General features: G+C 38.7%; 1 protein-coding gene across 2 annotated transcripts in view; it reads left to right on the top strand.

The window, feature by feature from the left end:
- The window catches only part of CACHD1 (cache domain containing 1), a 238,237-nt gene that overhangs the window by 187,781 nt on the left and 28,795 nt on the right, over positions 1-21,661 (top strand). For both annotated transcript variants that reach the window (XM_037827018.1, XM_037827017.1), the window contains exons 9-13: positions 1,824-2,057; positions 9,272-9,421; positions 10,063-10,186; positions 11,009-11,126; positions 16,118-16,286. In XM_037827018.1, the coding sequence (XP_037682946.1) occupies positions 1,824-2,057; positions 9,272-9,421; positions 10,063-10,186; positions 11,009-11,126; positions 16,118-16,286 (795 nt within the window). The remainder of the gene's footprint in view (positions 1-1,823; positions 2,058-9,271; positions 9,422-10,062; positions 10,187-11,008; positions 11,127-16,117; positions 16,287-21,661) is intronic.

Here is a 21,661-nt window from a genome sequence, read left to right as displayed (position 1 = left end):
ACATCATGCTGTGGGAGTAGGGACCATGCAGGAGGCATAGAAGTCCGTAAAAGCTTGCAGGCTCTCCAAGGTTGCTGCCCTTGTGAGTTCTTAGTGAGGTGTCGGTGATGGGGGTGGTGGCTGGGGTTGCTGTTGGTAAGCATGTCAGCAGTTGGGAAAGAGAGCTGCACATGAATGAGGGAAGAGTGGGATAAAACAGAACCCTTTGATACATATGTGTGTTGTCTCTCAACACTTCTCATTAATCACAACCATCAGAGCATAGTGACTGCTGCTTCCCTTTGCCTCCCGAATCTCACACCATTTTACTTTCGGCAAACTTTAACCTGGAAATTTACAGAGAAGGAGATTCTGGGATATGTAGTTCCCAGTACAACCATATTGACAGTAGAATAATCCAGCACCCTTACCTGTCAGCCTACTGATTGCCACCCATCTGTAGCATATCATGATGGAGTTTCACGACATAGCCAATGTTGACAACCTTCCATCCCACAATGTTCTTCTTTGTCACTTTTATATTTTGAGAGAGCCAAGCAACACATGATAAAGAAAGGAACTATATTTATTGTATTAAATTGTCTCCATTTGTTATTAGTTTCTGTGAGCTTCTCAATGGTGTAAGGTCAGGGATGAGTCATGCTTTTTGTATTTGTCATTCACTCTGGCGCATACTCCTCCTCCATCTTGTTTTATTGCATCATATCTCCCATCTAATTTCATTGCATCCATATGCACTGAAAGAATAATAATCTGATTCTGACTTAATTTGGTACGGGTAGTAGTTCCTTTCCTGTAGTATTACATGAGTGGAGGAAAACCCATGTTATTTCAATGCAATGTTTTAAGGAAGAAAGTATATCTATTAGATCCTACTACTACTTGAGAAATGGATTTCTAAAACTAGCAGTGTGTGCGCTTCCTATTTGGAAATGATAAAGACGCGTACAGTAGGTGAACCATGGAAGCTTCAGATTCTTTTTAATGATTCATATTGGCTATCAATCATCAAGAGCATGAGGCAAAATCTTTTTGAAACACATTGGTAGAACCTCAGTAGTGACTGAAATCATTTGACTTTGTTTACAGTGGTACCCATGTGTGATTAATTACCAATCCTTTTGACTGAGTTCCAACAATAGCAAACTTTTAAAAAAAAGTTTATTAAATTTATTTTTGTGCTATAGATTACAGATGTTGCAGAACAATACATCCCAGTATGTCTAAATCTTTTACAAAGTTTTAAGACCCTCTAAATGTAAAAAATATATGTTAAGTAAATCAAATCCAATTATTATCCTAACAATATCAAGCATAAAACTATTTGTAATTAAAATGAACTTAAAGAAACAGGGTTTGGGGGTCTTACTAAATGCAACCCATAATTTCTTTCATTTAGTTGCATGAAAATTTGGAAAGTGTTTTACAGGCAGAGAAGTAAGGAATGAAATGGTAAACCTCCTTGAAAATGCTTATGACTTCATCTACTTATTTAAATTAAATACGGACTTGTTAATCATTACTTATGCTTTTGAATATTAAATGAAGAAAGATCATTTAAAAATGCATAATTAAACTTTTAGGAGGGAACACATCCTTGCCTAACAGGGTCCCTTTATTTTATCATGTGTTTTTCATCTTTGCCTGTTGAAGAATCCCCTCTCGACTGAGGAAAGACCATTCCCTGGCTTTGTTCCTCAGTGGAAACCAGTATCCATGTATCTTGCATGATCTTTTGGCCCTTCTTTGCTGTAAGTGGCAAGGTGTGGTATGGATGTAAACCATTTTGTTTTACGTTGTCTTCCCTTGGGTTTCCATTTCAGATGGGGTGACTGGTTTGAAAGAGCTGGCCTTTCTGAGAGATCTGGCCGAACAGAACTCTGGGAAGTATGGTGTGTTGGATCGGACAGCCCTGCCTGTGATTAAGGGCAGCATGATGGTGCTGAACCAGCTGAGCAACCTGGAGACCACTGTCGGAAGGTTCTATACAAACCTTCCCAACCGAATGATTGATGAAGCTGTCTTCAGCCTCCCCTTCTCTGATGAGATGGGAGACGGTGAGTTTGGACAAAACTTTCCACTAAAAGTGGAAGAAAAGAAGCAGATAGAAATGGGGATGAGTCCACAGAGACAATAATTTTTTGATGATTTTCAATTCTCAAATGCAAGCATTACAGACTCTAGGCGGGGCAAGGCAGTGGGCATGCCTTTCTCTGAATCTGAGATTTGCAGAGCCTTCTGCCAACTGTCCTGTAGCTCCAAATGCTAGAGGAAAAGTCCTCAGCCCTGTTTCTTCCCTATTGCCCCAACCTCGGTGGACATATTGGATGAATCTTTTGGGAAGGCTTTTAAGGGGATTCTCCAATATCCAAAAGTTAGTGAATTGGAACTAAAGGGTAGCTTTGTACAGTAAATAGTGAATAAAGCCCAGAAGTACTTAGGATTCAGCCTCAAAGGCATAGTATAGTTAAATAAACCCATGCTTAATATCAAATAAGGTTTCAAATCCCTCTCTTCCCTAAATTGTTGACCTTGGTAAGTTATTTAATCTCATTAATTCTCCATTTGATTATCTGTAAAATGGGGTTAATAAATCTTTTCAGATTTTTAGGAGGATTGATTAGATAATATGTGTAAGGCTTATGAGTGCCAGACATACCCCCCAATATCAATTATCACCCTTGTCATTATTTTACTCATTATTGTCATTGTCCTGATGCCACAAATTGCTCATAATATAATCTTAACCTTCCCAAGATTCAGTTTCCTTGCTTATAAAATTTCCCTAAAGGCAATTGTGAAGATTAAATGAAATAAAACATGTAGAATATGTAGAGTAATGCTTGGCCAACAGTATTTGCTCAATAAAAGTATAGCCTTTTTCTTCCCCTTATCCATAATTTGTATTTATCCCTTTCCTTATCTTTTAACTGAAATATCATCTTCAAGAGAGCCTGTTTACAATGGATTCACACCCACAGGAATGCAGATCAAGAACATGTCTAAATCGGGGTACCTAATTCAAACCATCACACACATTCTTTCTCTGAGGAAGAAATATGGCAGCTACTGTCATGCCTCAGATTTTCTATCCTTCCTATTTTGTCAGGGCCCACAGATTTGTATAGAATAGAAGCTCCCACCATTTGTTAAGACTATTTCCCTTCAAAGGGAGAATGTCAAGTGTTAAATGCTAGTGACATTGTAAGAAACATTATTGAGTGTCAGCCAAGCATTGTGCCTGGCAGTGATGGGTGAGGCAGACATCCCACCACCACCAACTGTTTAAGTCTGATGAGAGAAAGACACAGGAACAGATTTTACAACAAAGACACATCAACAAATTTTAATACTGTGTGGAAGGACAAAACAGATGTAGGAATCAAGTCCTGTGCAAAAATGGGGGATTGGGGAACCAAATTCTGCTACAAATAGTGGTACCAAGTAAGGAGTGAGCCTTCCTCATAATCACTTCTCCAACCCAGAGGGCCCCCCTGAATGCTTTAAACGAAATCAGGTGCAAACTTTGGTCCCCTGTTAGCTGATACTGTCTGAATTTTAGTTTCAGGACTTTCATTAATGTCTAAGCGCAGAGGACTGTGCAATGGGGTTCACAGTTTGGTTTACAGGTCTTTTGTGCTCCCCTACTAGAGTGTGTCTTTTGCTTTTTGTAACTTCAGTCCCAAAAAGTATTGGGTGACATACTCTGACTCTATGACATGGGGACACTGAGTGTGGGGGCACTCATAGTTACATGGCTCTAATGCAAAACCTCCAAAGATTAAAATATCAGTTACTCGGCATACCTCTTTTACAAAGCAAACGTATCTGCTTTAGATTAAAATAGAGAGGGCATTTTGGGATTTGGTTAGTGTTGCAGGAGCTTAACATACTTTATTTGCCATAATGGATGAAGAGTCTTCTTTCCCAGTTGATAATTTAAAAGTAAGATTGTGTTTCTTTTTTAAGGTTTTGTTCTCAACATATCGAAAGGAGAAAAGAAATTTGAAATGACCGTGCATCTCAGAAGCAGAGTATTTCTCTTAGACATTACCACACTATGAAAATGGCTTCAGCATTAGACTAAAGCACAGGGGAATGTGGTGTGTTGATTGTGACCTTCGACTCCCATATCACCCCTCGCAGTGCTGCTCCCCCAATTTATAACCCCTTCCAGGGAAACCTGAGCCACATCCTCCTCCAAATACGTCTTTAAAACCTTCTTAAATACATATTAATTTTTAGATGTTTTGAGATAGACAGACAGACATATGTAGAGAGTGAATGTTCTAAATGCAAACTGCTTAAAGAATGCTTTTGAAACTATAATAAATAGTCCATTGCATTACTTTTCACAAGGTTTTCAGTATTGTGTCCTTTTCCTCCTACCTGCTCATCCATTTGGTTGCCCATTGCAGTCACAGCAACTGAATAATACCTCAGGTAGACATTGCACACAATTCTCTGTGTGTACCATTCTTTGTAGAAGTCTTCAAGAGTATCCAAATCCCTTTCTTGGGTGTTTCTAGAAGAATGGCTTTCTCAGATGCTGCTAAGTCATGAACATTGCCAGTAAGCACAGGGAAACGTACAATGAAATAAAGAGAAAATATCCATCTTTTTGTTTAGAGTTTAATTTAGAGCCATAGGATTGTCAAATTGTTAGGTATCATACAGATCATTTTGTCTCTGCTCCCCATCTGTTACATGAAGAGACTCATTCAGTAAGGTGAAATAACTCACCAACTCAGTGGCAAATCAGGGAGGAGAACCCAGGCGTCCTGGGGCTCACGGCCAGGCATATTATCATGCTCTTTCCTCTGCATATTTTCCTCCCTTTTGCTTTTCCCTTTCCCTGATTGTCGTATTGTTTTTGTACACCCTGTGAGCTAAGAATGTTTTTTAGATTTTTAAAGGGTTGTTACAAAACAACAACTGAAGAATATGCAACAGAGACTGTATGTGACCAATAAGAGTGTAGATGTTTATGATCTGGACCTTCACATGGAGGTTTGCCAGCTCCTGGCCTAGGTGATTAAGAAATAAGTTCCTTTGGAAACATAGTGTCTCCATCATGTGTGGTCAGATAATAAGATTCTTACCTTTCTAAGTTTTTTCTTCTCATCTTCACATTTTTTGAAAGGATAGATTAATGAAATATAATAATCCTATCTGTAAGCATTTTCTTACCCATAATTTCTTTTTATCTAACAATCTCTAGAAATCAATAAAGAGGTTACTACTGTGTCCTTTAAAAAGATATGGAAAGGCAGGCTCAAAGAAGTTATGTGCAAGGTCATAGTCTAATACATAAGGAGCACAACTGGACTAGAACCCAGATATTTAGATTCTTTGTCTAGTGGTCTTTCAAGTTCAGGTGAATCTCCCCATTTCTGGAAATAGAATGATGTATTTAATGCTGCTGTTTTGCACTGATCTGGAATGTTGTGTCACTTTGAATGTATTATGTTCCCCCAAACGCCATTATCTTTGATGTAATCTTGTGTGGGAAGACCTATCAGTGTTAATTAGATTGTAATCTTTGAGTGTTTCCATGGAGATGTGCCCCACCCAACTGTGGGTGATGACTCTGATTGGATAATTTCCATGGAGGTGTTGGCCTGCTCATTCAGGGTGGGTCTGAATTAAATTACTGGAACACTATATAAGATCAGACAGAAGGAGCAAGCTAGTACAGCCAAGAGGGACACTTTGAAGAAAGCACAGGAGCTGCAGATGAGAGACATTTTAAAGACAGCCGTTGGAAGCAGACTCTTGCTCCGGAGAAGCTAAGAGAGGACAAATGCCCCAAGAGCAACCGAGAGTAACATTTTGAAGAGGAGCTGTGGCCTAGAGAGGAACATCCTGGGGGAAAGCCATTTTGAAACCAGAACTTTGGAGCAGACACCAGCGACATGCCTTCCCAGCTAACAGAGGTTCTCCAGACACCACTGTCCATCCTCCAGTGAAGGTGCCCGATTACTGATGTGTTACCTTGGACACTTTATGGCCTTAAGACTGTAACTGTGTAACCAAATAAACCCCCTTTTTTAAAGCCAGTCCATCTCTGGTGTTTTGCATTCTGGCAGCATTAGCAAACTAGAACAGATTTTGGTACCAGAAGTGGGGTGCTTTTGCTGCTGAGTTTGCAAATACCAAACATGTTGGAACGGCTTTTTAAATGGATAAGAGGAAGATTCTGGAAGAATTGTGAGGATCTTGATAGAAAAGGCCTAAACTGCTTTGAAGAGACTGTTTTTGGAAATACGGATTCTAAAGGTACTTCTGATGAGGCCTTGAACGGAAATGATGACTGTGTTGTTGCAAACTGGAAGGAAGGTGATCCTTGTTTTAAAGTGGCAGAGAATTTGGCAAAATTGAGTCCTGGTATCAGATGGAAGGAAGAATTTGAAAGTGACAACCTGGAATACTTAGCTGAGGAGATCTCCAGACTACATGTGGAGAATGTACCCTGGCTTCTCCTTGCAGCTTATAGTAAAATGTGAGCAGAGAGAGATAAATTTAGAACTGAACTCTTGGGTTCTAAGAAACCAGAAGCTGATGACTTGGAAAATTGTGGGCTTCCAAAGGGTGGATCACCAGAAGCTACAGCCCAACATGAGGATGTAGCCAAACATGGAACCTAGCCACCATTTCATTACAAGCCAAGACTGGAAAAGGAGTTAAGCAGAAAGGATTTGTGGAAAGTCCTATTGTCTGATGGCTTTGACCCCTGAGTGCTTCATGCAAAGCCAACAGAATTTTTGCGAGATCTTGATAGACAGAGCCGTTGCCAGTCTGGACTGGAGGAGACAGACAAGGAACAAATTGAAGGAAAAATTTCTTCAAAGACAGAGCCATTGAGGTTGAGGTCTGGAGCCAAGAGGTCTCGGGCTGGGAGAGTGGAGCAGCCCACACGCATGGAAAGGGTGAGTTTGCCCTGGAGGTTGAGGGCGGGCCTTCTGCGTCAATGCTAAGGAAATGTTCTGCCACCCCAAGCCCCAAAGATGGTGGAGCACATTCCCAGGGAACTGGGGAGAGCCTGGCTGCCACCACACTATTCTGAAGGGGTTGAGCATGTGCCCCGGAGATGGAAGGGAATCCGGGAGCTGCCCCGATGTTTGAGGAGGGTGGGGCCGAGAAGGTGGTCTCCCCAATGTGTGGATATATTGGAGCACTCAACCAAGCATTTGGAGAGGAAAGGGCTGCCACAAAGGCCCTTAGGAAGGGTTAGACTCCCGCTCTCTCAAGCCCCAAGGATGCAACATCATTCTGTTCATGACTCTCAGACCTTGAAATCTAATGGAGTTTCTCCTGCAGGTTTTAGGAACTGTTTTGTTCTGTTAACCCTGTTTTCCTTACTGTTTCTCTTTGTGGCAATGGGAATGTTTATCCTATGAATGTCCCTTCTTCGGCAGCACATAGTTTGTTCTAAGTTCACAGATCCACAGCTAAAGGAGAATTATACCTTAGTACTGACCACGCCTATAATTGATTTTAATAGGATCTTATTGTTACTGAAATGATTTAAGTTTCTGTGATATTGTTATGGGATGAATGTATTTTGTATATGGAAAGAGAATGTCATTTTGGGGTCCAGGGGGTGGAATGTGTTAGTACGAATGTGTTATGTTCCCCCAAATGCCATTATCTTTGATGTAATCTTGTGTGGGAAGACCTATCAGTGTTAATTAGATGTAATTCTTTGAGTGTTTCCATGGAGATATGCCCCACCCAACTGTGGGTGATGACTCTGATTGGATAATTTCCATGGAAGTGTTGGCCTGCTCATTCAGGGTGAGTCTGAATTAAATTACTGGAGCACTATATAAGATCAGACAGAAGGAGCAAGCTAGTACAGCCAAGAGGGACACTTTGAAGAAAGCACAGGAGCTGCAGATGAGAGACATTTTAAAGACAGCCGTTGGAAGCAGACTCTTGCTCCGGAGAAGCTAAGAGAGGACAAATGCCCCAAGAGCAACCGAGAGTAACATTTTGAAGAGGAGCTGTGGCCTAGAGAGGAACATCCTGGGGGAAAGCCATTCTGAAACCAGAACTTTGGAGCAGACACCAGCGACGTGCCTTCTCAGCTAACAGAGGTTTTCCAGACACCATTGGCCATCCTCCAGCGAAGGTACCCGATTGCTGATGTGTTACCTTGGACACTTTATGGCCTTAAGACTGTAACTGTGTAACCAAATAAACCCTCTTTTATAAAAGCCAATCCGTCTCTGGTGTTTTGCATTCTGGCAGCATTAGCAAACTAGAACAAATGTCTTATCCTATTAGGTAAAAATATAAGAGAAAATGTACAAATTGCCTCCATTTAAATAAATTAGGATAGCTGAACTTCCAAAGGATTCTTATTTCCCTCATAGAACATTCTTTTTCTAAATGCAATTTTATTGAGATATATTCACATACCATAAAATCATCCAAAGCATACAATCAGTTGATCATCATATAGTTGTTCATTCATCACCACAATTTTTGAATACCTTCATTACTCCAAAAATAAAAATAAAAGTAAAAAAAAAAAAAAACACCCAAAAGATCCCATACCCCCCCTCCACCCCCTATTATTCATTTACTTTTTGTCCTCATTTTTCTACTCATCTGTCCATATACTGGATAAAGGGAGTGTGAGCCACAAGGTTTTCACAATCACATGGTCACATTGTGTAAGCTATATAGTTACACGATCGTCTTCAAGTATTAAGGCTTTTGGGTTGGAGTTCAGATATTTCCTTCTAGCTATTCTGATACACTAAAAACTAAAAAGGGATATCCATATAATGCACAAAAATAACCACCAGAATGACATCTTGATTCCATTTGAAATCTCTCGGCCACTGAAATGTTATTTTGTTTCCTTTCTCTTCCTCCTTTTGGTCCAGAAGTCTTTCTTAATCCCATGATGCCGGGTCCAGGTTCATCCCCCAGAGTCATGTCTCACATTGCCAGGGAGATTTTCACCCCTGGGAGTCATGTCCTACATATGGAGGAGGACAGTAAGTTTACTTGCAGGGTTGGGTTAAAGAGAGAGGCCACATATGAGCAACAAAAGAGGTTCTCTTGGGGTGACTCTTAGGCACAATTATAAATAGGCTTAGCCCTCATAGGGCATTCTTAATTTGCTTTTAATACTGCTGGTTACTAGATGACACAGATAACTTTTCCAAACAAATTATGATCCAGTAGAGCACAGCCTCAAATATTTAGCCAATGATTTCTCTGCTATTCCCTGTTGGTTTTTGTTTTTAACCCATAGGTTTGATAATGACAGTGAGTAAACCTTGTTATTTTGGAAACCTACTTCTGGGAATTGTAGGGGTGGATGTGAACCTGGCTTACATCCTTGAAGACGTGACATATTACCAAGACTCTTTGGCTTCCTATACTTTTCTCATAGATGACAAAGGTAACGTTTTAACAATCAATTCTAGAGATGAATAGTTTCTTTAGCAACCTGAAGAAAATATCTGTGGATATTCTGATACTAACAAAGTTGAAGAATGATAACATTTAAAGAAAAACAGTGTGACAATGACTGCTCATTTGTAGTAGAACACCAAAATGGTGGCAGAATGAATCTAAAAATTATGCATTTGCTTCTGTCCTGTGTTGAGGGGTAGATGGCAGTGTTTGTAACACCAGCGAATGAGACTCTTGAGGTTTGAAGGACATGTAAACTGTGATCCTTTGTGCCATTTTTTGGTCTATATTGTTATCTTTAAATTTACTGGCATAAAGGTTTGTGTGATAGATTATAACATTTTTTAATGGAAAACCCCAGAGAATAGTATCACAAAATATCCTTGATTAGATAGATGTTTGATAATTTAAGGCCTCTTGCTACACTTCAATTATTTTATGCAAGTACATGTAAAACAAGTTCAGTTTTTATTGGACTGGTGAGTTACATACTGAGAAGTTGAGAACTGGAGCATTATCTCAGAAAGGCCACATTTCAAACCAGTGATGGGTACTTTTATTAGAATAAGTATTTACTACTATGTGTTTCCCATAGCATACATTTTTTGTTTGTTTGTTTGTTTTCAGGGTATACACTTATGCACCCATCTCTTACCAGGCCATATTTACTATCAGAACCCCCCCTTCATACTGACATCATACATTATGAAAATATCCCAAAATTTGAGTTGGTTCGGCAAAATATCCTAAGGTAAGGAAAAGGTGAGGGTCATAGTGTTTTGTTTTTCTCTGCAGATAGGACCCATTGAAGTGAAATGAGTGTTTACTATAGTTTATTAAAAAAAAAAAAATATGTAAATTATTTTAAACTTATCAAAAGTATACTTAGAAGTTTTTCCATAGAATAAAAGCCAAGGTTTGTTTACTCTGTATATGGTCTTCTGGAGCTATTATTTGGGGGTAGGGTGGGGTGGAGGTGGGAGGAGGAATCTTGTAAATCAAAATCTATATTCCCATTGGCTTTAATTGTAAAATCAGATGTATGTCATCTCATTTTAAAAATATATTCCCATTATACCAAATTGAAAAAAGTTAGCAAAATAAAAGATTGAGAACTCTACTTACTGCAAACTAAAGTGATAGCTTGGCAAAGTAGTGTCTGTTCCAAGTTGGCAGCACAATCTTATATAACGCTTTCTTTCGGAATAAACTAGATTGGATTTTTTCCAATAGTGATAGATTAGTTTGGCAGAGGGTAACCCTATAGAGAAATGGGTCTTGGAGTTCATTGGTAGAAAATTAGTGACTGAGTGATTTGAGACAAGTTTGTCTCTGTAGTGAATTAGAATCGGGGGAGGGGGGCAGGTGTAGAAAGTAAGGAATGTTCTTCGTGCAGAGCCAACATGATGCTTTTACAAAATTGAAAACTGCACATTATCTCCTTCAAATGTGACAAGCTTCATTGCTTTCGAAATCAGGAGGTGGTCATTGACTCACAGCTTCTTCCCTGCCTTTAATTAAGTGCTTAATTTTATCTTTTGCCTGAAGTATTTAATTCTGTTTGCCAACACAGCCTCCCTCTGGGCAGCCAGATTATTGCGGTCCCTGTGAACTCATCCCTGTCTTGGCACATAAACAAGCTGAGAGAAACCAGAAGGGAAGCCTACAATGTTAGCTATGCCTGGAAGATGGTGAGTGAAGGGAAGTCACCTTTGTCTGACGTGCTGCAGGGCGCAGTGATCTTTGTGTGGGGATTTCAGGGAAATCTGATTGTGTCACCAATCAATTTTAATGTGATTGGAAAAAGAAGAGATTCTGCAGATGTTTTATAGATATTTCCCCTTTTTGTCTATAAAATTAATGTTCATGATGAATACAGCAAACCATGTAAAGGACATAAATTAGAAAGTAAACTATGCCTCCCTCCTGCCTCTGTCCTCCCTTTTACCAGCAGTAAGCACTTTCATTAGTTTCCAGAAAATTCTTATGCACACACAGGTGGGGATTGGCCTTAATGGCTATGTAATTTTACATCATATAGATGGATCAAAGTTTCTTTAACCAACCAATCCCCTATTACACATTTAGATTCTGTCCAGTTAGTTTTTATCATTTAAAAAATCAGAATGTAGAAGTTGGGCATTGAAGAGGACATATGAAAATATGAATGCCTTCCACTGACATAGTCCAAGGAAAATAAACTTTCAGATGAGAACTTGGATTGTTCTTGTTCTCAGCATGAACTGATGGACCATTTAGCCATAACTTGTGGTACCCACTTAAGCTTTCTTTCATCTGCCTCATGCCGATACTGGGCTTCAAAGAGTCACAGGAAAACAGAAGTTAGCAAACGCTGTCCACCTAACCTGTGTTCCTCTCCTCTGCCCTCCCTTCCAACAGGGCATAACAATGTCACTGTGGTGCCCGAAATTTCTGTCACTTACCAAAAGCAGGGTGGACTTCCATTTTCATCATCATATTTTAACCACTGAACTTAAAACGCATAGTCGAGATTCCCTTAGATGGATATATCTGCCGTTTAACTTGTTGACTGCAAATTTTATATAATCATACCTTTAAGAACTACTTATTGAACATTTACTGTGGGCTAAGAAGGATGACATGAGGTACATTCTCTGCCCTCCTAGAGCATCCAGACTAATGGTAGACGCAGATGATTAAACAAGCAACTCTGTGCAATGTCCATGTCCAGGGTAGAAATGGTAGAGTCCAGGAATAGCCAACACACCTTTACGTATGAGTTTCCTGCAACCTTCCTGTTTGGTTTTAAAGCACATTATGGTACAGTAATTACTAAAACAGACTAAAGCCAAGAAAATAATAAATGAAACCACTTGAGAAACTTATGTTTATTTACAAGCCTAATTTTAGTCATATGTTATTGTTTGATAATACAAATCTGAGGAAGGTCAAAGTCTATTTTGAAATTCTCTCAGCCAGTTTATTTTCTGAAGTTTTAAGAAATTTTAAGAATCTGTCTCCCTTATTTTTATGTATGTATTTTAAGTAAAGATGAACTACTTAATTTTTACACCAGAAAGGGTGGGCCAGCCAAAGAATTCTTAATTCAAAATAGCCTTTTTGTATTCAAAATTGGTGATTGTTTACCTCCAGCATATCCTGATGGAAAGCAACTCAGTTACAACCTAGGAAAATAACTGCATTAATAATTGTTGGCATTAAAAAAGAAAGAACGAAATGTGGACATTTGTAAGACCTACTTTGCGCAGTAAATAAATCCAATGTTAACACTTGAGAAAGAAATGTTATCTTCTTAGAGTCCTTTTTCAGAGTCACTGATAAATTCTGGCCATTCTTCGTAAACAAGTTGGAAGTAATCCTGTAATCACTTCAAGTAGAAGTGTCAACTTCCTCAGTTCTGAAATTGACAGCATTAAGTGGAAAAATTATGGAGATGACAAATAATGAGATCGAAATATAAAAGGCTCACCTGGTTTTCCAACAATAAGAGTAAATGTCTAGAGTTCTCTTTAATTTGACAAAGATGGTGGTTGGGGCAAGTAGATACACATTTTGTCCTAAGAAATAAAATGGATTCTTCTACTAAATATAATCCAGAAGAAGTTAGCCTGTGCTGAGAATAACTGGCTAAATTTCTTAGCATCCACAGATTTAGCAGGTACTGATGGATTATTTCACTGAATTAATTTAAATATAACTTGAGAGAGTATGTGAGCAGCTTTAAGAGATCATCTGTCTCTGTGTAGACCAGTTCATCTCTGAGCATTTGAAGAGGCCATGTGCTGTGACAGACGGGAGTACTGATGATCAGAAATATTGAGGGACCCCATGCTCTACAGGCCTGTTTCACTTCCAAACATAGATCCATGTGCAGTCAGTGAAGGAAACTGCTCTTTAGCCCCAGAGAGCCCATATAGGGGCATCAATGTTCCTTTATGCAGAGACTATTTTTCTGTCAGTTAACACGAGAGAATTTTCTGTTAACACAAGAGAAAGGCCTGCATTAAAATGTTCCCCATTCCCACTAAGGACTATTTATGAAATACTGCTTTTAGTTACTAGAGTAACTTTTTATTTTTCTCTTACAGAATAGACCCAATTATAAAATCATACCCTGGTCATTTAGGTAGGTTTTTTTTGTTTTTTTGTTGTTTTTTTTTTTCCTTTTGGTTTCTTGGAACATGTAATTCAGGAAAGCATAAACTCAAAGGATGACTGTATAAGATGGGAAAAGAGGAAATAGTAAGTGCCACTTCAGAACACCCTGTCACTTTCTAATTTGGTGGATAGAGGAAGAGGATTGAATTTGCTAATCTAATTGAATTTATTGGCTGCAGTACTTGAAAGCATTTCCAGGAAGATTCTAATTTCTCGTGTGTTTAAAGATTCTGCAACCATCCTCACGAACCTTAATTACACTTCACTGTAACCTGCCTAGTTAAAAATTTCTTCTTGACCATAAAGTAAATTCTTTATACTGTTTTATAAGGGACCATCCTTTTGTTCTGGCTTAGCTAGTCATCACCCTCTTCATTTATTACAAACCATCTTTTTAAATAGGCTCTGTCTGTCTTCTAAAAAATGGACATAAAATAGAGAAGAGTAGCTTTTTTATTATTATTATTCCTTATCAGAAATAAAACTAGGTAACTTGCCTTGGCTTTTGATTCTTTGGTGGACATCATTTTTCCCACCAGGTTTGGTTCAGCCATCCATTTTCTATGTGCAAAGTGAATTTGAAAGTACCGTCGATTCTCATTATTTGCACTGGTTATGTTCTACAAAGTCACCACAAACACAGAATTAGCGAATTCTAAGCCATGGCTCCTGGAGGAAATGGAGGGTTAGGTCTCGCAAGCCTCCGGTAACATTGTCCTCAACCAATCAGCTTGTTTCATGTGCATTTCTGTTTGAAGACACATATTTTGACACAACATACATTGTTGATTCATTTACATGAATCTGTGGCATTGTAACACATGCCTGAATGAAGCTTATCTAACACACATATTCTCTCTGTAGGACAATCACAACTTTCTTGTACTTAGGAACACAGGAAAGCACTTCAGCACTACGCTTGGGGGCCATTTTAAACAGTGAAATTGTCAACAAATTTCACACAAAAATGTTGAATAACTGAATATGTCTCAAAAAGGACATTTCTTTACAGTATGACAGCTGAAACAAAGAAGCCAGTGTGTCGGCTTGTTCACTCTCAGCTGGCAACATGCACGTCAGGCAACTCAATTTTTTTTGCCACTCTGTGCATGTTTTCTAATGATCACGAAAGTGCCATGAGTATTGATTTTGGCATTGTGAAGAAGTTTAGTGAGTAGGCAAATTAGCAAATATGGAATCCACAAATATTAAGAATTGACTATTTTCTTGTTTCTAAATGTGAGTTTAAAGGAGACTAAGCTATAGCACATATACCTACCTTAGTCTGAAATGACAAGTCAGGAAGGCTCTGTGGGAGAACCATAGGATTTGTGCCTTTCATGAATCTAGTAGTGATGCTGAGGTCTCCAACCAGGAAAAGTGAAAACACTATTTGGGAATAGAATAAATAGGATTCTGTGTGGGCTGCTCCTGAATTCTTTCTTTAATATATGAAGTGACTTGAAAAAAGGTCAGTTCTCAAAACACTTACTGTAAAACCAATTATATATTTTTAAATGCATTTCAAACTCAAATGGAAATAAGTGTATTCTTATGCCCTGCTCTGGCTTGTGTCCATTAGCCAAGTAAACAAAAAAAAGGACTAGAGTCACTGTTTCAAAGGGACAACTTTCTAATCCCTTCATTAGCTCCATGACTTTCTGTTACCTACATTGATTTGCCTCAATGAGAGAGGAAAACAGAAAATACAAGATGTAAACTTTTGCTAGAGATATTTCTATCACCTCATTTTCATGCCTTTCATATACTCATCAGGTATTTAATGAGCATCTTCTATATGAGCATAAAGACAGTGAAAGGGCAAAAAATAGTACAGTAGAGACAAAGTTCTTGTCCCATGGGGTCTTCATTTTCAGTGTTAGAAGTTTTCTGTTGGTTTTTTTTTTATTTTTAATGCATTTTTTATTGTGAACTTTAACATATATACACAACAGTGATAACTTTCAAAGTACAATTTAACAACTAGTTAGAGAAGAAATTTCAAAGAATATCATGGGTCACAGTTCCACAACTTCAGCTATTTCTATTATTGTAAAATGTAACATGCATACAGAAAGGTGTTAACTTTTGATGTACAGCTCAACAAGCAGTTCTATAGGTAATTTCAAAAAATGTTATGGGTTACAGTTCCACAGTTTCAGTTCTTTCTTTATTATGTAAAATAGGGTAATACAGAAAGGTGAAGACTTTCAAAGCACAATTCAATGAGTAACTATAGAGCAAATTTCAAAGGATGGTATAGGTTGAAGTTCCACCATGTCATTTAATATCCTTATTAAATCTTATATTTTGCCATATTTATATCATTTTGACTTTTTATTATAGGAATTTTAAGACACAGAACAACATAATGAACCCCCATATACTAATTACCTAGATGTAATGATCAACTTAAGACCAACCTTGTTACACTTGTACCTTACCTCCCTGCTCCTTATTATTTTTATAATTAAATTCAGTTTTATTGAAATATATTCACTACTGTTGTTGGTTTTTATAGGTACAAGACACTTCCTTTATTCTGTGCATTGTGGTGATACAACCAGAAATACCAGTCAAACAACTGAAGAACCTCAACACTGTTCCCAGCAGCAAACTGTTGTACCACCGTCTGGATCTCCTGGGCCAACCCAGTGCTTGCCTCCACTTCAAACAGCTGGCAACTCTCGGTAAAGCACTCTCATTTCTCAGCTTCCTTCATGATTTTATCATAGCAGCTTGCCATAAATATCGGTTTGAATTTTCAAAAAGATATTGAATGCCTGCAGTGCCAAGTGATTTGGAGATACAAATGTAAAAAAGATTTGAAATCTTATGTTGGGCCAGGTTCTCCAGCAGACGCTGAGATGAGGATTTTTGTGCCAGTGATTTATCAAGAACAGGCTCTCAGAAAAAAGGTGAAGACGTAAGGAGAGCAAGACAGAGAGAGGGAGAAGGCAAGCAGGAGTTTGATTTAAGGTGAAGTTCCAGCCTCAGCCTGATCCTGTAGGGAGGCTCTGGAGTGTAAATTACACCCCAGAGTTTGTCTAGACTCAAGGAAGTGAGCTGGGCTTTCATATTCCTTAGTCACTTTTCACTTTCTGCTTCTGCTGGGCAAAGAGGTTTCAGTAACCCAAAGACAGTCACAAGTACAAACCATCAGAGGCAAGCACACAGTTGGGGAGATGGCACAGAGGGTTCTAAGGAAGTCTATGCAGTTCATCGACAGTGTTGACCACAAGTCCCTAACTTCTAAAGAAACAGGCACATAATTCAAAGGAAACAAAAGGGAATTTGTACTCGTTATGTGCCGAGTATTTTACGTTCATCTGAATTGATGTGTTATAGATGGAGACATTTGGGTTTACCAGAGAGGAATAATTTTCCCAAGGTAGCACAGAAAGTAGCAAAGCTGGCATTTGACTCAGGTGCCTTTCCGGTGTCATGCTGCAGTCTCTTTTATTGCATGCTGCCATGAGCCAGATATCCACTAGGGCATTTGCAGTATCTGTATCAATCTGCTGCAGTAAACTTACGGTTCTTGTAAAATAAGTATTCTCTTTTTCACTATTGAAGATACATACAGTTCAAAAAAGTTGAGAGCTAAGGATCATCTCTCTGCTGGCAAACTGAGAAGGGTGCATATGGGAAGATCAAAGGTAGATGTGTCACCAGTCTCTAGATTCCATATAAGACCACTTGTGTTTGGGTTACTTTTTTTTTTTTTTTTTTTTTACTTTTTATTGAGATTGTTCAGATACCATACAATTATCCAAAGATCCAAAGTGTACAATCACTTGCCCCTGGGTACCCTCATACAGCTGTGCATCCATTACACTTAATTTTTGTTCAATTTTTAGAAACTTTTCATTACTCTAGACAAGAAATAAAGTGAAAGATGAAAAAAGAAAAAAAGAAAAGGAAACTCTAATCCTCCCCTATCCCTAACCAACCCCCCTCAATTTTTGACTCCTAGTACATTTGTTACTGTTTATGAAAAAATGTTGAAATACTACTAACTGTAGTATATAGTTTGTAATAGGTATATAGTTCTTCCCTATATGCCCCTCTATTATTAACTTCTAATTGTATTGTCATACATTCGTTCTGGTTCATGGAAGTGATTTCTAGTATTTGTACAGTTGATCATGGACATTGCCCACCATAGGATTCAGTTTTATACATTCCCATCTTTTGACCTCCAACTTTCCTTCTGGTGACATACATGACTCTGAGCTTCCCATTTCCTCCTCGTTCATACACCATTCAGCGCTGTTAGTTATTCTCACATCTTGCTACTAACACCCCTGTTCATTTCCAAACATTTAAGTTCATCCTAATTGAACATTCTGCTCATACTAAGCAACCACTCCCCATTCTTAAGCCTCGTCCTATATCTTGGTACCTTATATTTCATGTCTATGAGTTTACATGTTATAATTAGTTCCTATCAGTGAGACCCTGCAATAATTGTCCTAATGTGTCTGGCTTATTTCACTCAGTATATTGCCCTCGAGGTTTTGTCATCAACCCATTTTTTTAAAATATGGTTTTGTTCACTCACCATACATTCCATCCTAAGTAAATAATCAATGGTTTTCTGCATGGTCATACATTTATGTGTTCACCACCTTCACCATTATCTATATAAGAGCATCTACATTTCTTCCACAAGGCAGGAGGGAGAGTCAAAGAAGGTAGAGAGGCAAAAGAAAGAGGAAAAAAAAAAAATGACAGCTAGGAAGCAGCAAAAGGAAAAATAACCTTAAATCAAAGTAGAATAAAGAATCAGACAATACCACCAATGTCGTGTCTAACATGCCTCCCCTATCCCCCCCTTATCTGCATTCACCTTGGTATATCACTTTTGTTACATTAAAGGAAGCATAATGCAATGATTCTATTAGTTACAGTCTCTAGTTTATGCTGATTGCATCCTTCCCCCAATGCCTCCCCATTTTTAACACCTTGCAAGGTTGACATTTGCTTCTTCTCCCTCGTAAAACAACATACTTGTATATTTTATCACAATTGTTGGATACTCTAGATTTCACCAAGTTACACAGTCCCAGTCTTTATCTTTCCTCCTTTCTTGTGGTGTCTCACATGCTCCCCACCTTCCTCTCTCAACCGTATTCATAGTTACCTTTGTTCAGTGTACTTACATTGTTGTGCTACCATCTCCCAAAATTGTGTGCCAAACCACACACTCCTGTCTTCTATCACCCTGTAGTGCTCCCTTTAGTATTTCCTGTAGGACAGGTGTCTTGTTCACAAAGTCTCTCATTGTCTGTCAGAAAATATTTTGAGCTCTCCCTCATATTCGAAGGACAGCTTTGCTGGATACAGGATTCTTGGTTGGTGGTTTTTCTCTTTCAGTATCTTAAATATATCACACCACTTCCTTCTTGCCTCCATGGTTTCTGCTGAGAGATCCGCACATAGTCTTATTAAGCTTCCTTTGTATGTAATGGATCGCTTTTCTCTTGCTGCTTTCAGGATTCTCTCTTTGTCTTTGACATTTGATAATCTGATTATTAAGTGTCTTGGCGTAGGTCTATTCATATCTCTTCTGTTTGGAGTACGCTGCGCTTCTTGGATCTGTAATTTTATGTCTTTCATAAGAGATGGGAAATTTTCATTAATTATTTCCTCTATTATTGCATCTGCCCCCTTTCCCTTCTCTTCTCCTTCTGGAACACCAATGATACGTACATTATTGTACTTTGTTTCATCCTTGAGTTTCCGGAGACGTTGCTCATATTTTTTCATTCTTTTCTCCATCTGCTCCTTTGCGTGTAGGCTTTCAGGTGTTTTGCTCTCCATTTCCTGAGTGTTTTCTTCTGCCTCTTGAGATCTGCTGTTGTATGATTCCATTGTGTCTTTCATCTCTTGTGTTGTGCCTTTCATTTCCATAGATTCTACTAGTAGGTTTTTTGAACTTTTGATTTCTGCCGTATACATGTCCAGTTCTTCCTTTACAGCCTCTATCTCTTTTGCAATATCTTCTCTAAACTTTTTGAATTGATTTAGCATTAGTTGTTTAAATTCCTGTATCTCAGTTGAAGTGTACATTTGTTCCTTTGACTGGGCCATAACTTTGTTTTTCTTAGTGTAGGTTTTAATTTTCTGTTGTCTAGGCATGGTTTCCTTGGTTATCCAAATCGGGTTTTCTCAGACCAGAACAGGCTCAGGTCCCAGAGGGAAGAAATATTCAGTATCTGGTTTCCCTGCAGGTGTGTCTTAGAAAATTGCTCCACCCTTTGATGCCTCAGGTCACTGTGCTTTTCTGCCCAGCAGGTGACGCCTGTTAGCCTATAATTCTTGACTGGTGTGAGATGGTGTGGCCGTGTTCCCCCAGGCTCTGGGGTCTGGTTCTGAATGGAAAGGGCCCCACCCCTTTCCTCCTAGAGAAGACAGAGCCCCCAGGTGGAGGTCATTAGCATTTCAGTGGTCTCTCTCTCTGCTTGTGCTGTCTCCACCCTTCTCCGCTTCACAGCCCTGGAAACTGAAAATGACTGGGGCTTTCTCCACTGAGCTGAAAAAGAAACAGATAGTCCCCTTCAGACCCAGTCCAAGGCTCTCCAAGGTCAGTCGTCACCCAAAGCCTCTGTCTGTTTTTTGGGGATGCGTACCTGTAGTGAGCAGTTCACACTCGCTACTTAAAACCCCAGTTGGAGCTCAGCTGAGCTATATTCGCTTGCTGGGAGAGAGCTTCTCTCTGGCACCACGAGGCTTTGCAGCTTGGGCTATGGGGGAGGGGGTCTCACGACTTGGATCCGCAGGTTTTACAGATTTTATGCTGTGTTCTCGGGCATTCCTCCCAATTCAGGCTGGTGTATGATGAGTGGATGGTCTCGTTTGTCCCCCCACAGTTATTCTGGATTATTTACTAGTTGTTTCTGTTTTTTTGTAGTTGTTCCAGGGGGACTACTTAGCTTCCACTCCTCTCTTTGCCGCCATCTTGCCCCTCCTCAGTTGTTTTCTGGGTTACTTTTTTAAATTCCATCCTGGAGAGTTCTGCATGGGCATACAATCAGAAGAACAGACCAGGGTGAATAAGTATCCTCTTCTATGACACATTCCAGCATTGTAGACAATTTGGAGAAAGCCAGGGGTGTCAACCAAAGAAGAGTGGATTTTACATTTTTTTATTGTTTTGATTTAGGTTTTGGGTTTTTCTTTGTTTCTTTATTTTTATACAAAAGAATGCATATGCCCTTTAATTCATATTTATAAGAAATGCTTACTGAATAGCTCAACTAATGTGTCAAGGACTCTTTTAAGTACTCTTTGAGCAAGTTAAACACTACTGCTGGTGAAAGTAAGGTCACTGTTTTGAAATTTGAAGCAGTAATGTGTTGCAGTTTTTTTCAATGAGAAAGAAGGCTCAGGCCTAGGTTTTTTTAATTTTCTTTTGATAATCCCTCATAGATACTCTATCCAATACAGTAGTCAGTTGCCACATGTAGCTGTTGAGCACTTGGCTAATTCATATTGAGATGTATTATAATTATAAAATACATACTGGATTTCAAAGACTTAATACTTAATTTTTTATATTGAATACATGTTAAAATGATAATATTTTGGGTATAATAATAAAATGTATTAAAATGATTTTAAGCTGATGCTTTTTGCTTTTTTTAATATGGCTACTAGAAAATTTAAAATTACAATTGTAGATTGCATTATATTTCAGTTAGATAAAGCTGCATCATAGAAAGTGCTTGAAATATGTGGAGTTTATGAACTTGAGTTTGCAGTATTTGAATTGAGATTGAACTGTGCTTTAGGTGGCATCTTGGGCTAAGAGAAAAGCAAAAATCGAATCCAGGATACCGAAATGGTGGAGATTTCAATAAATGAAACCACTTCCCTACACATATACATGCAGATATCCTACGGGACTATATCTGTAGGGTAAGGGTGAACTAAAAATAAGTCAGCCCTTGACTTGGAATTCCTGTTCTCTGAGTGGTCCGGGGAACCTTGAGTATTAAACTTGAAGTAAGATGGTCATGGACTAGTTGAAAACCAGTCATATGATTCAGAGCTTTGGCCA

The sequence above is a fragment of the Choloepus didactylus genome, chromosome 2 (genome assembly GCF_015220235.1).
Source record: "Choloepus didactylus isolate mChoDid1 chromosome 2, mChoDid1.pri, whole genome shotgun sequence".
In the NCBI taxonomy this organism is placed as follows: domain Eukaryota; kingdom Metazoa; phylum Chordata; class Mammalia; order Pilosa; family Megalonychidae; genus Choloepus; species Choloepus didactylus.
This window is presented reverse-complemented; position numbering and strand designations above follow the sequence as displayed.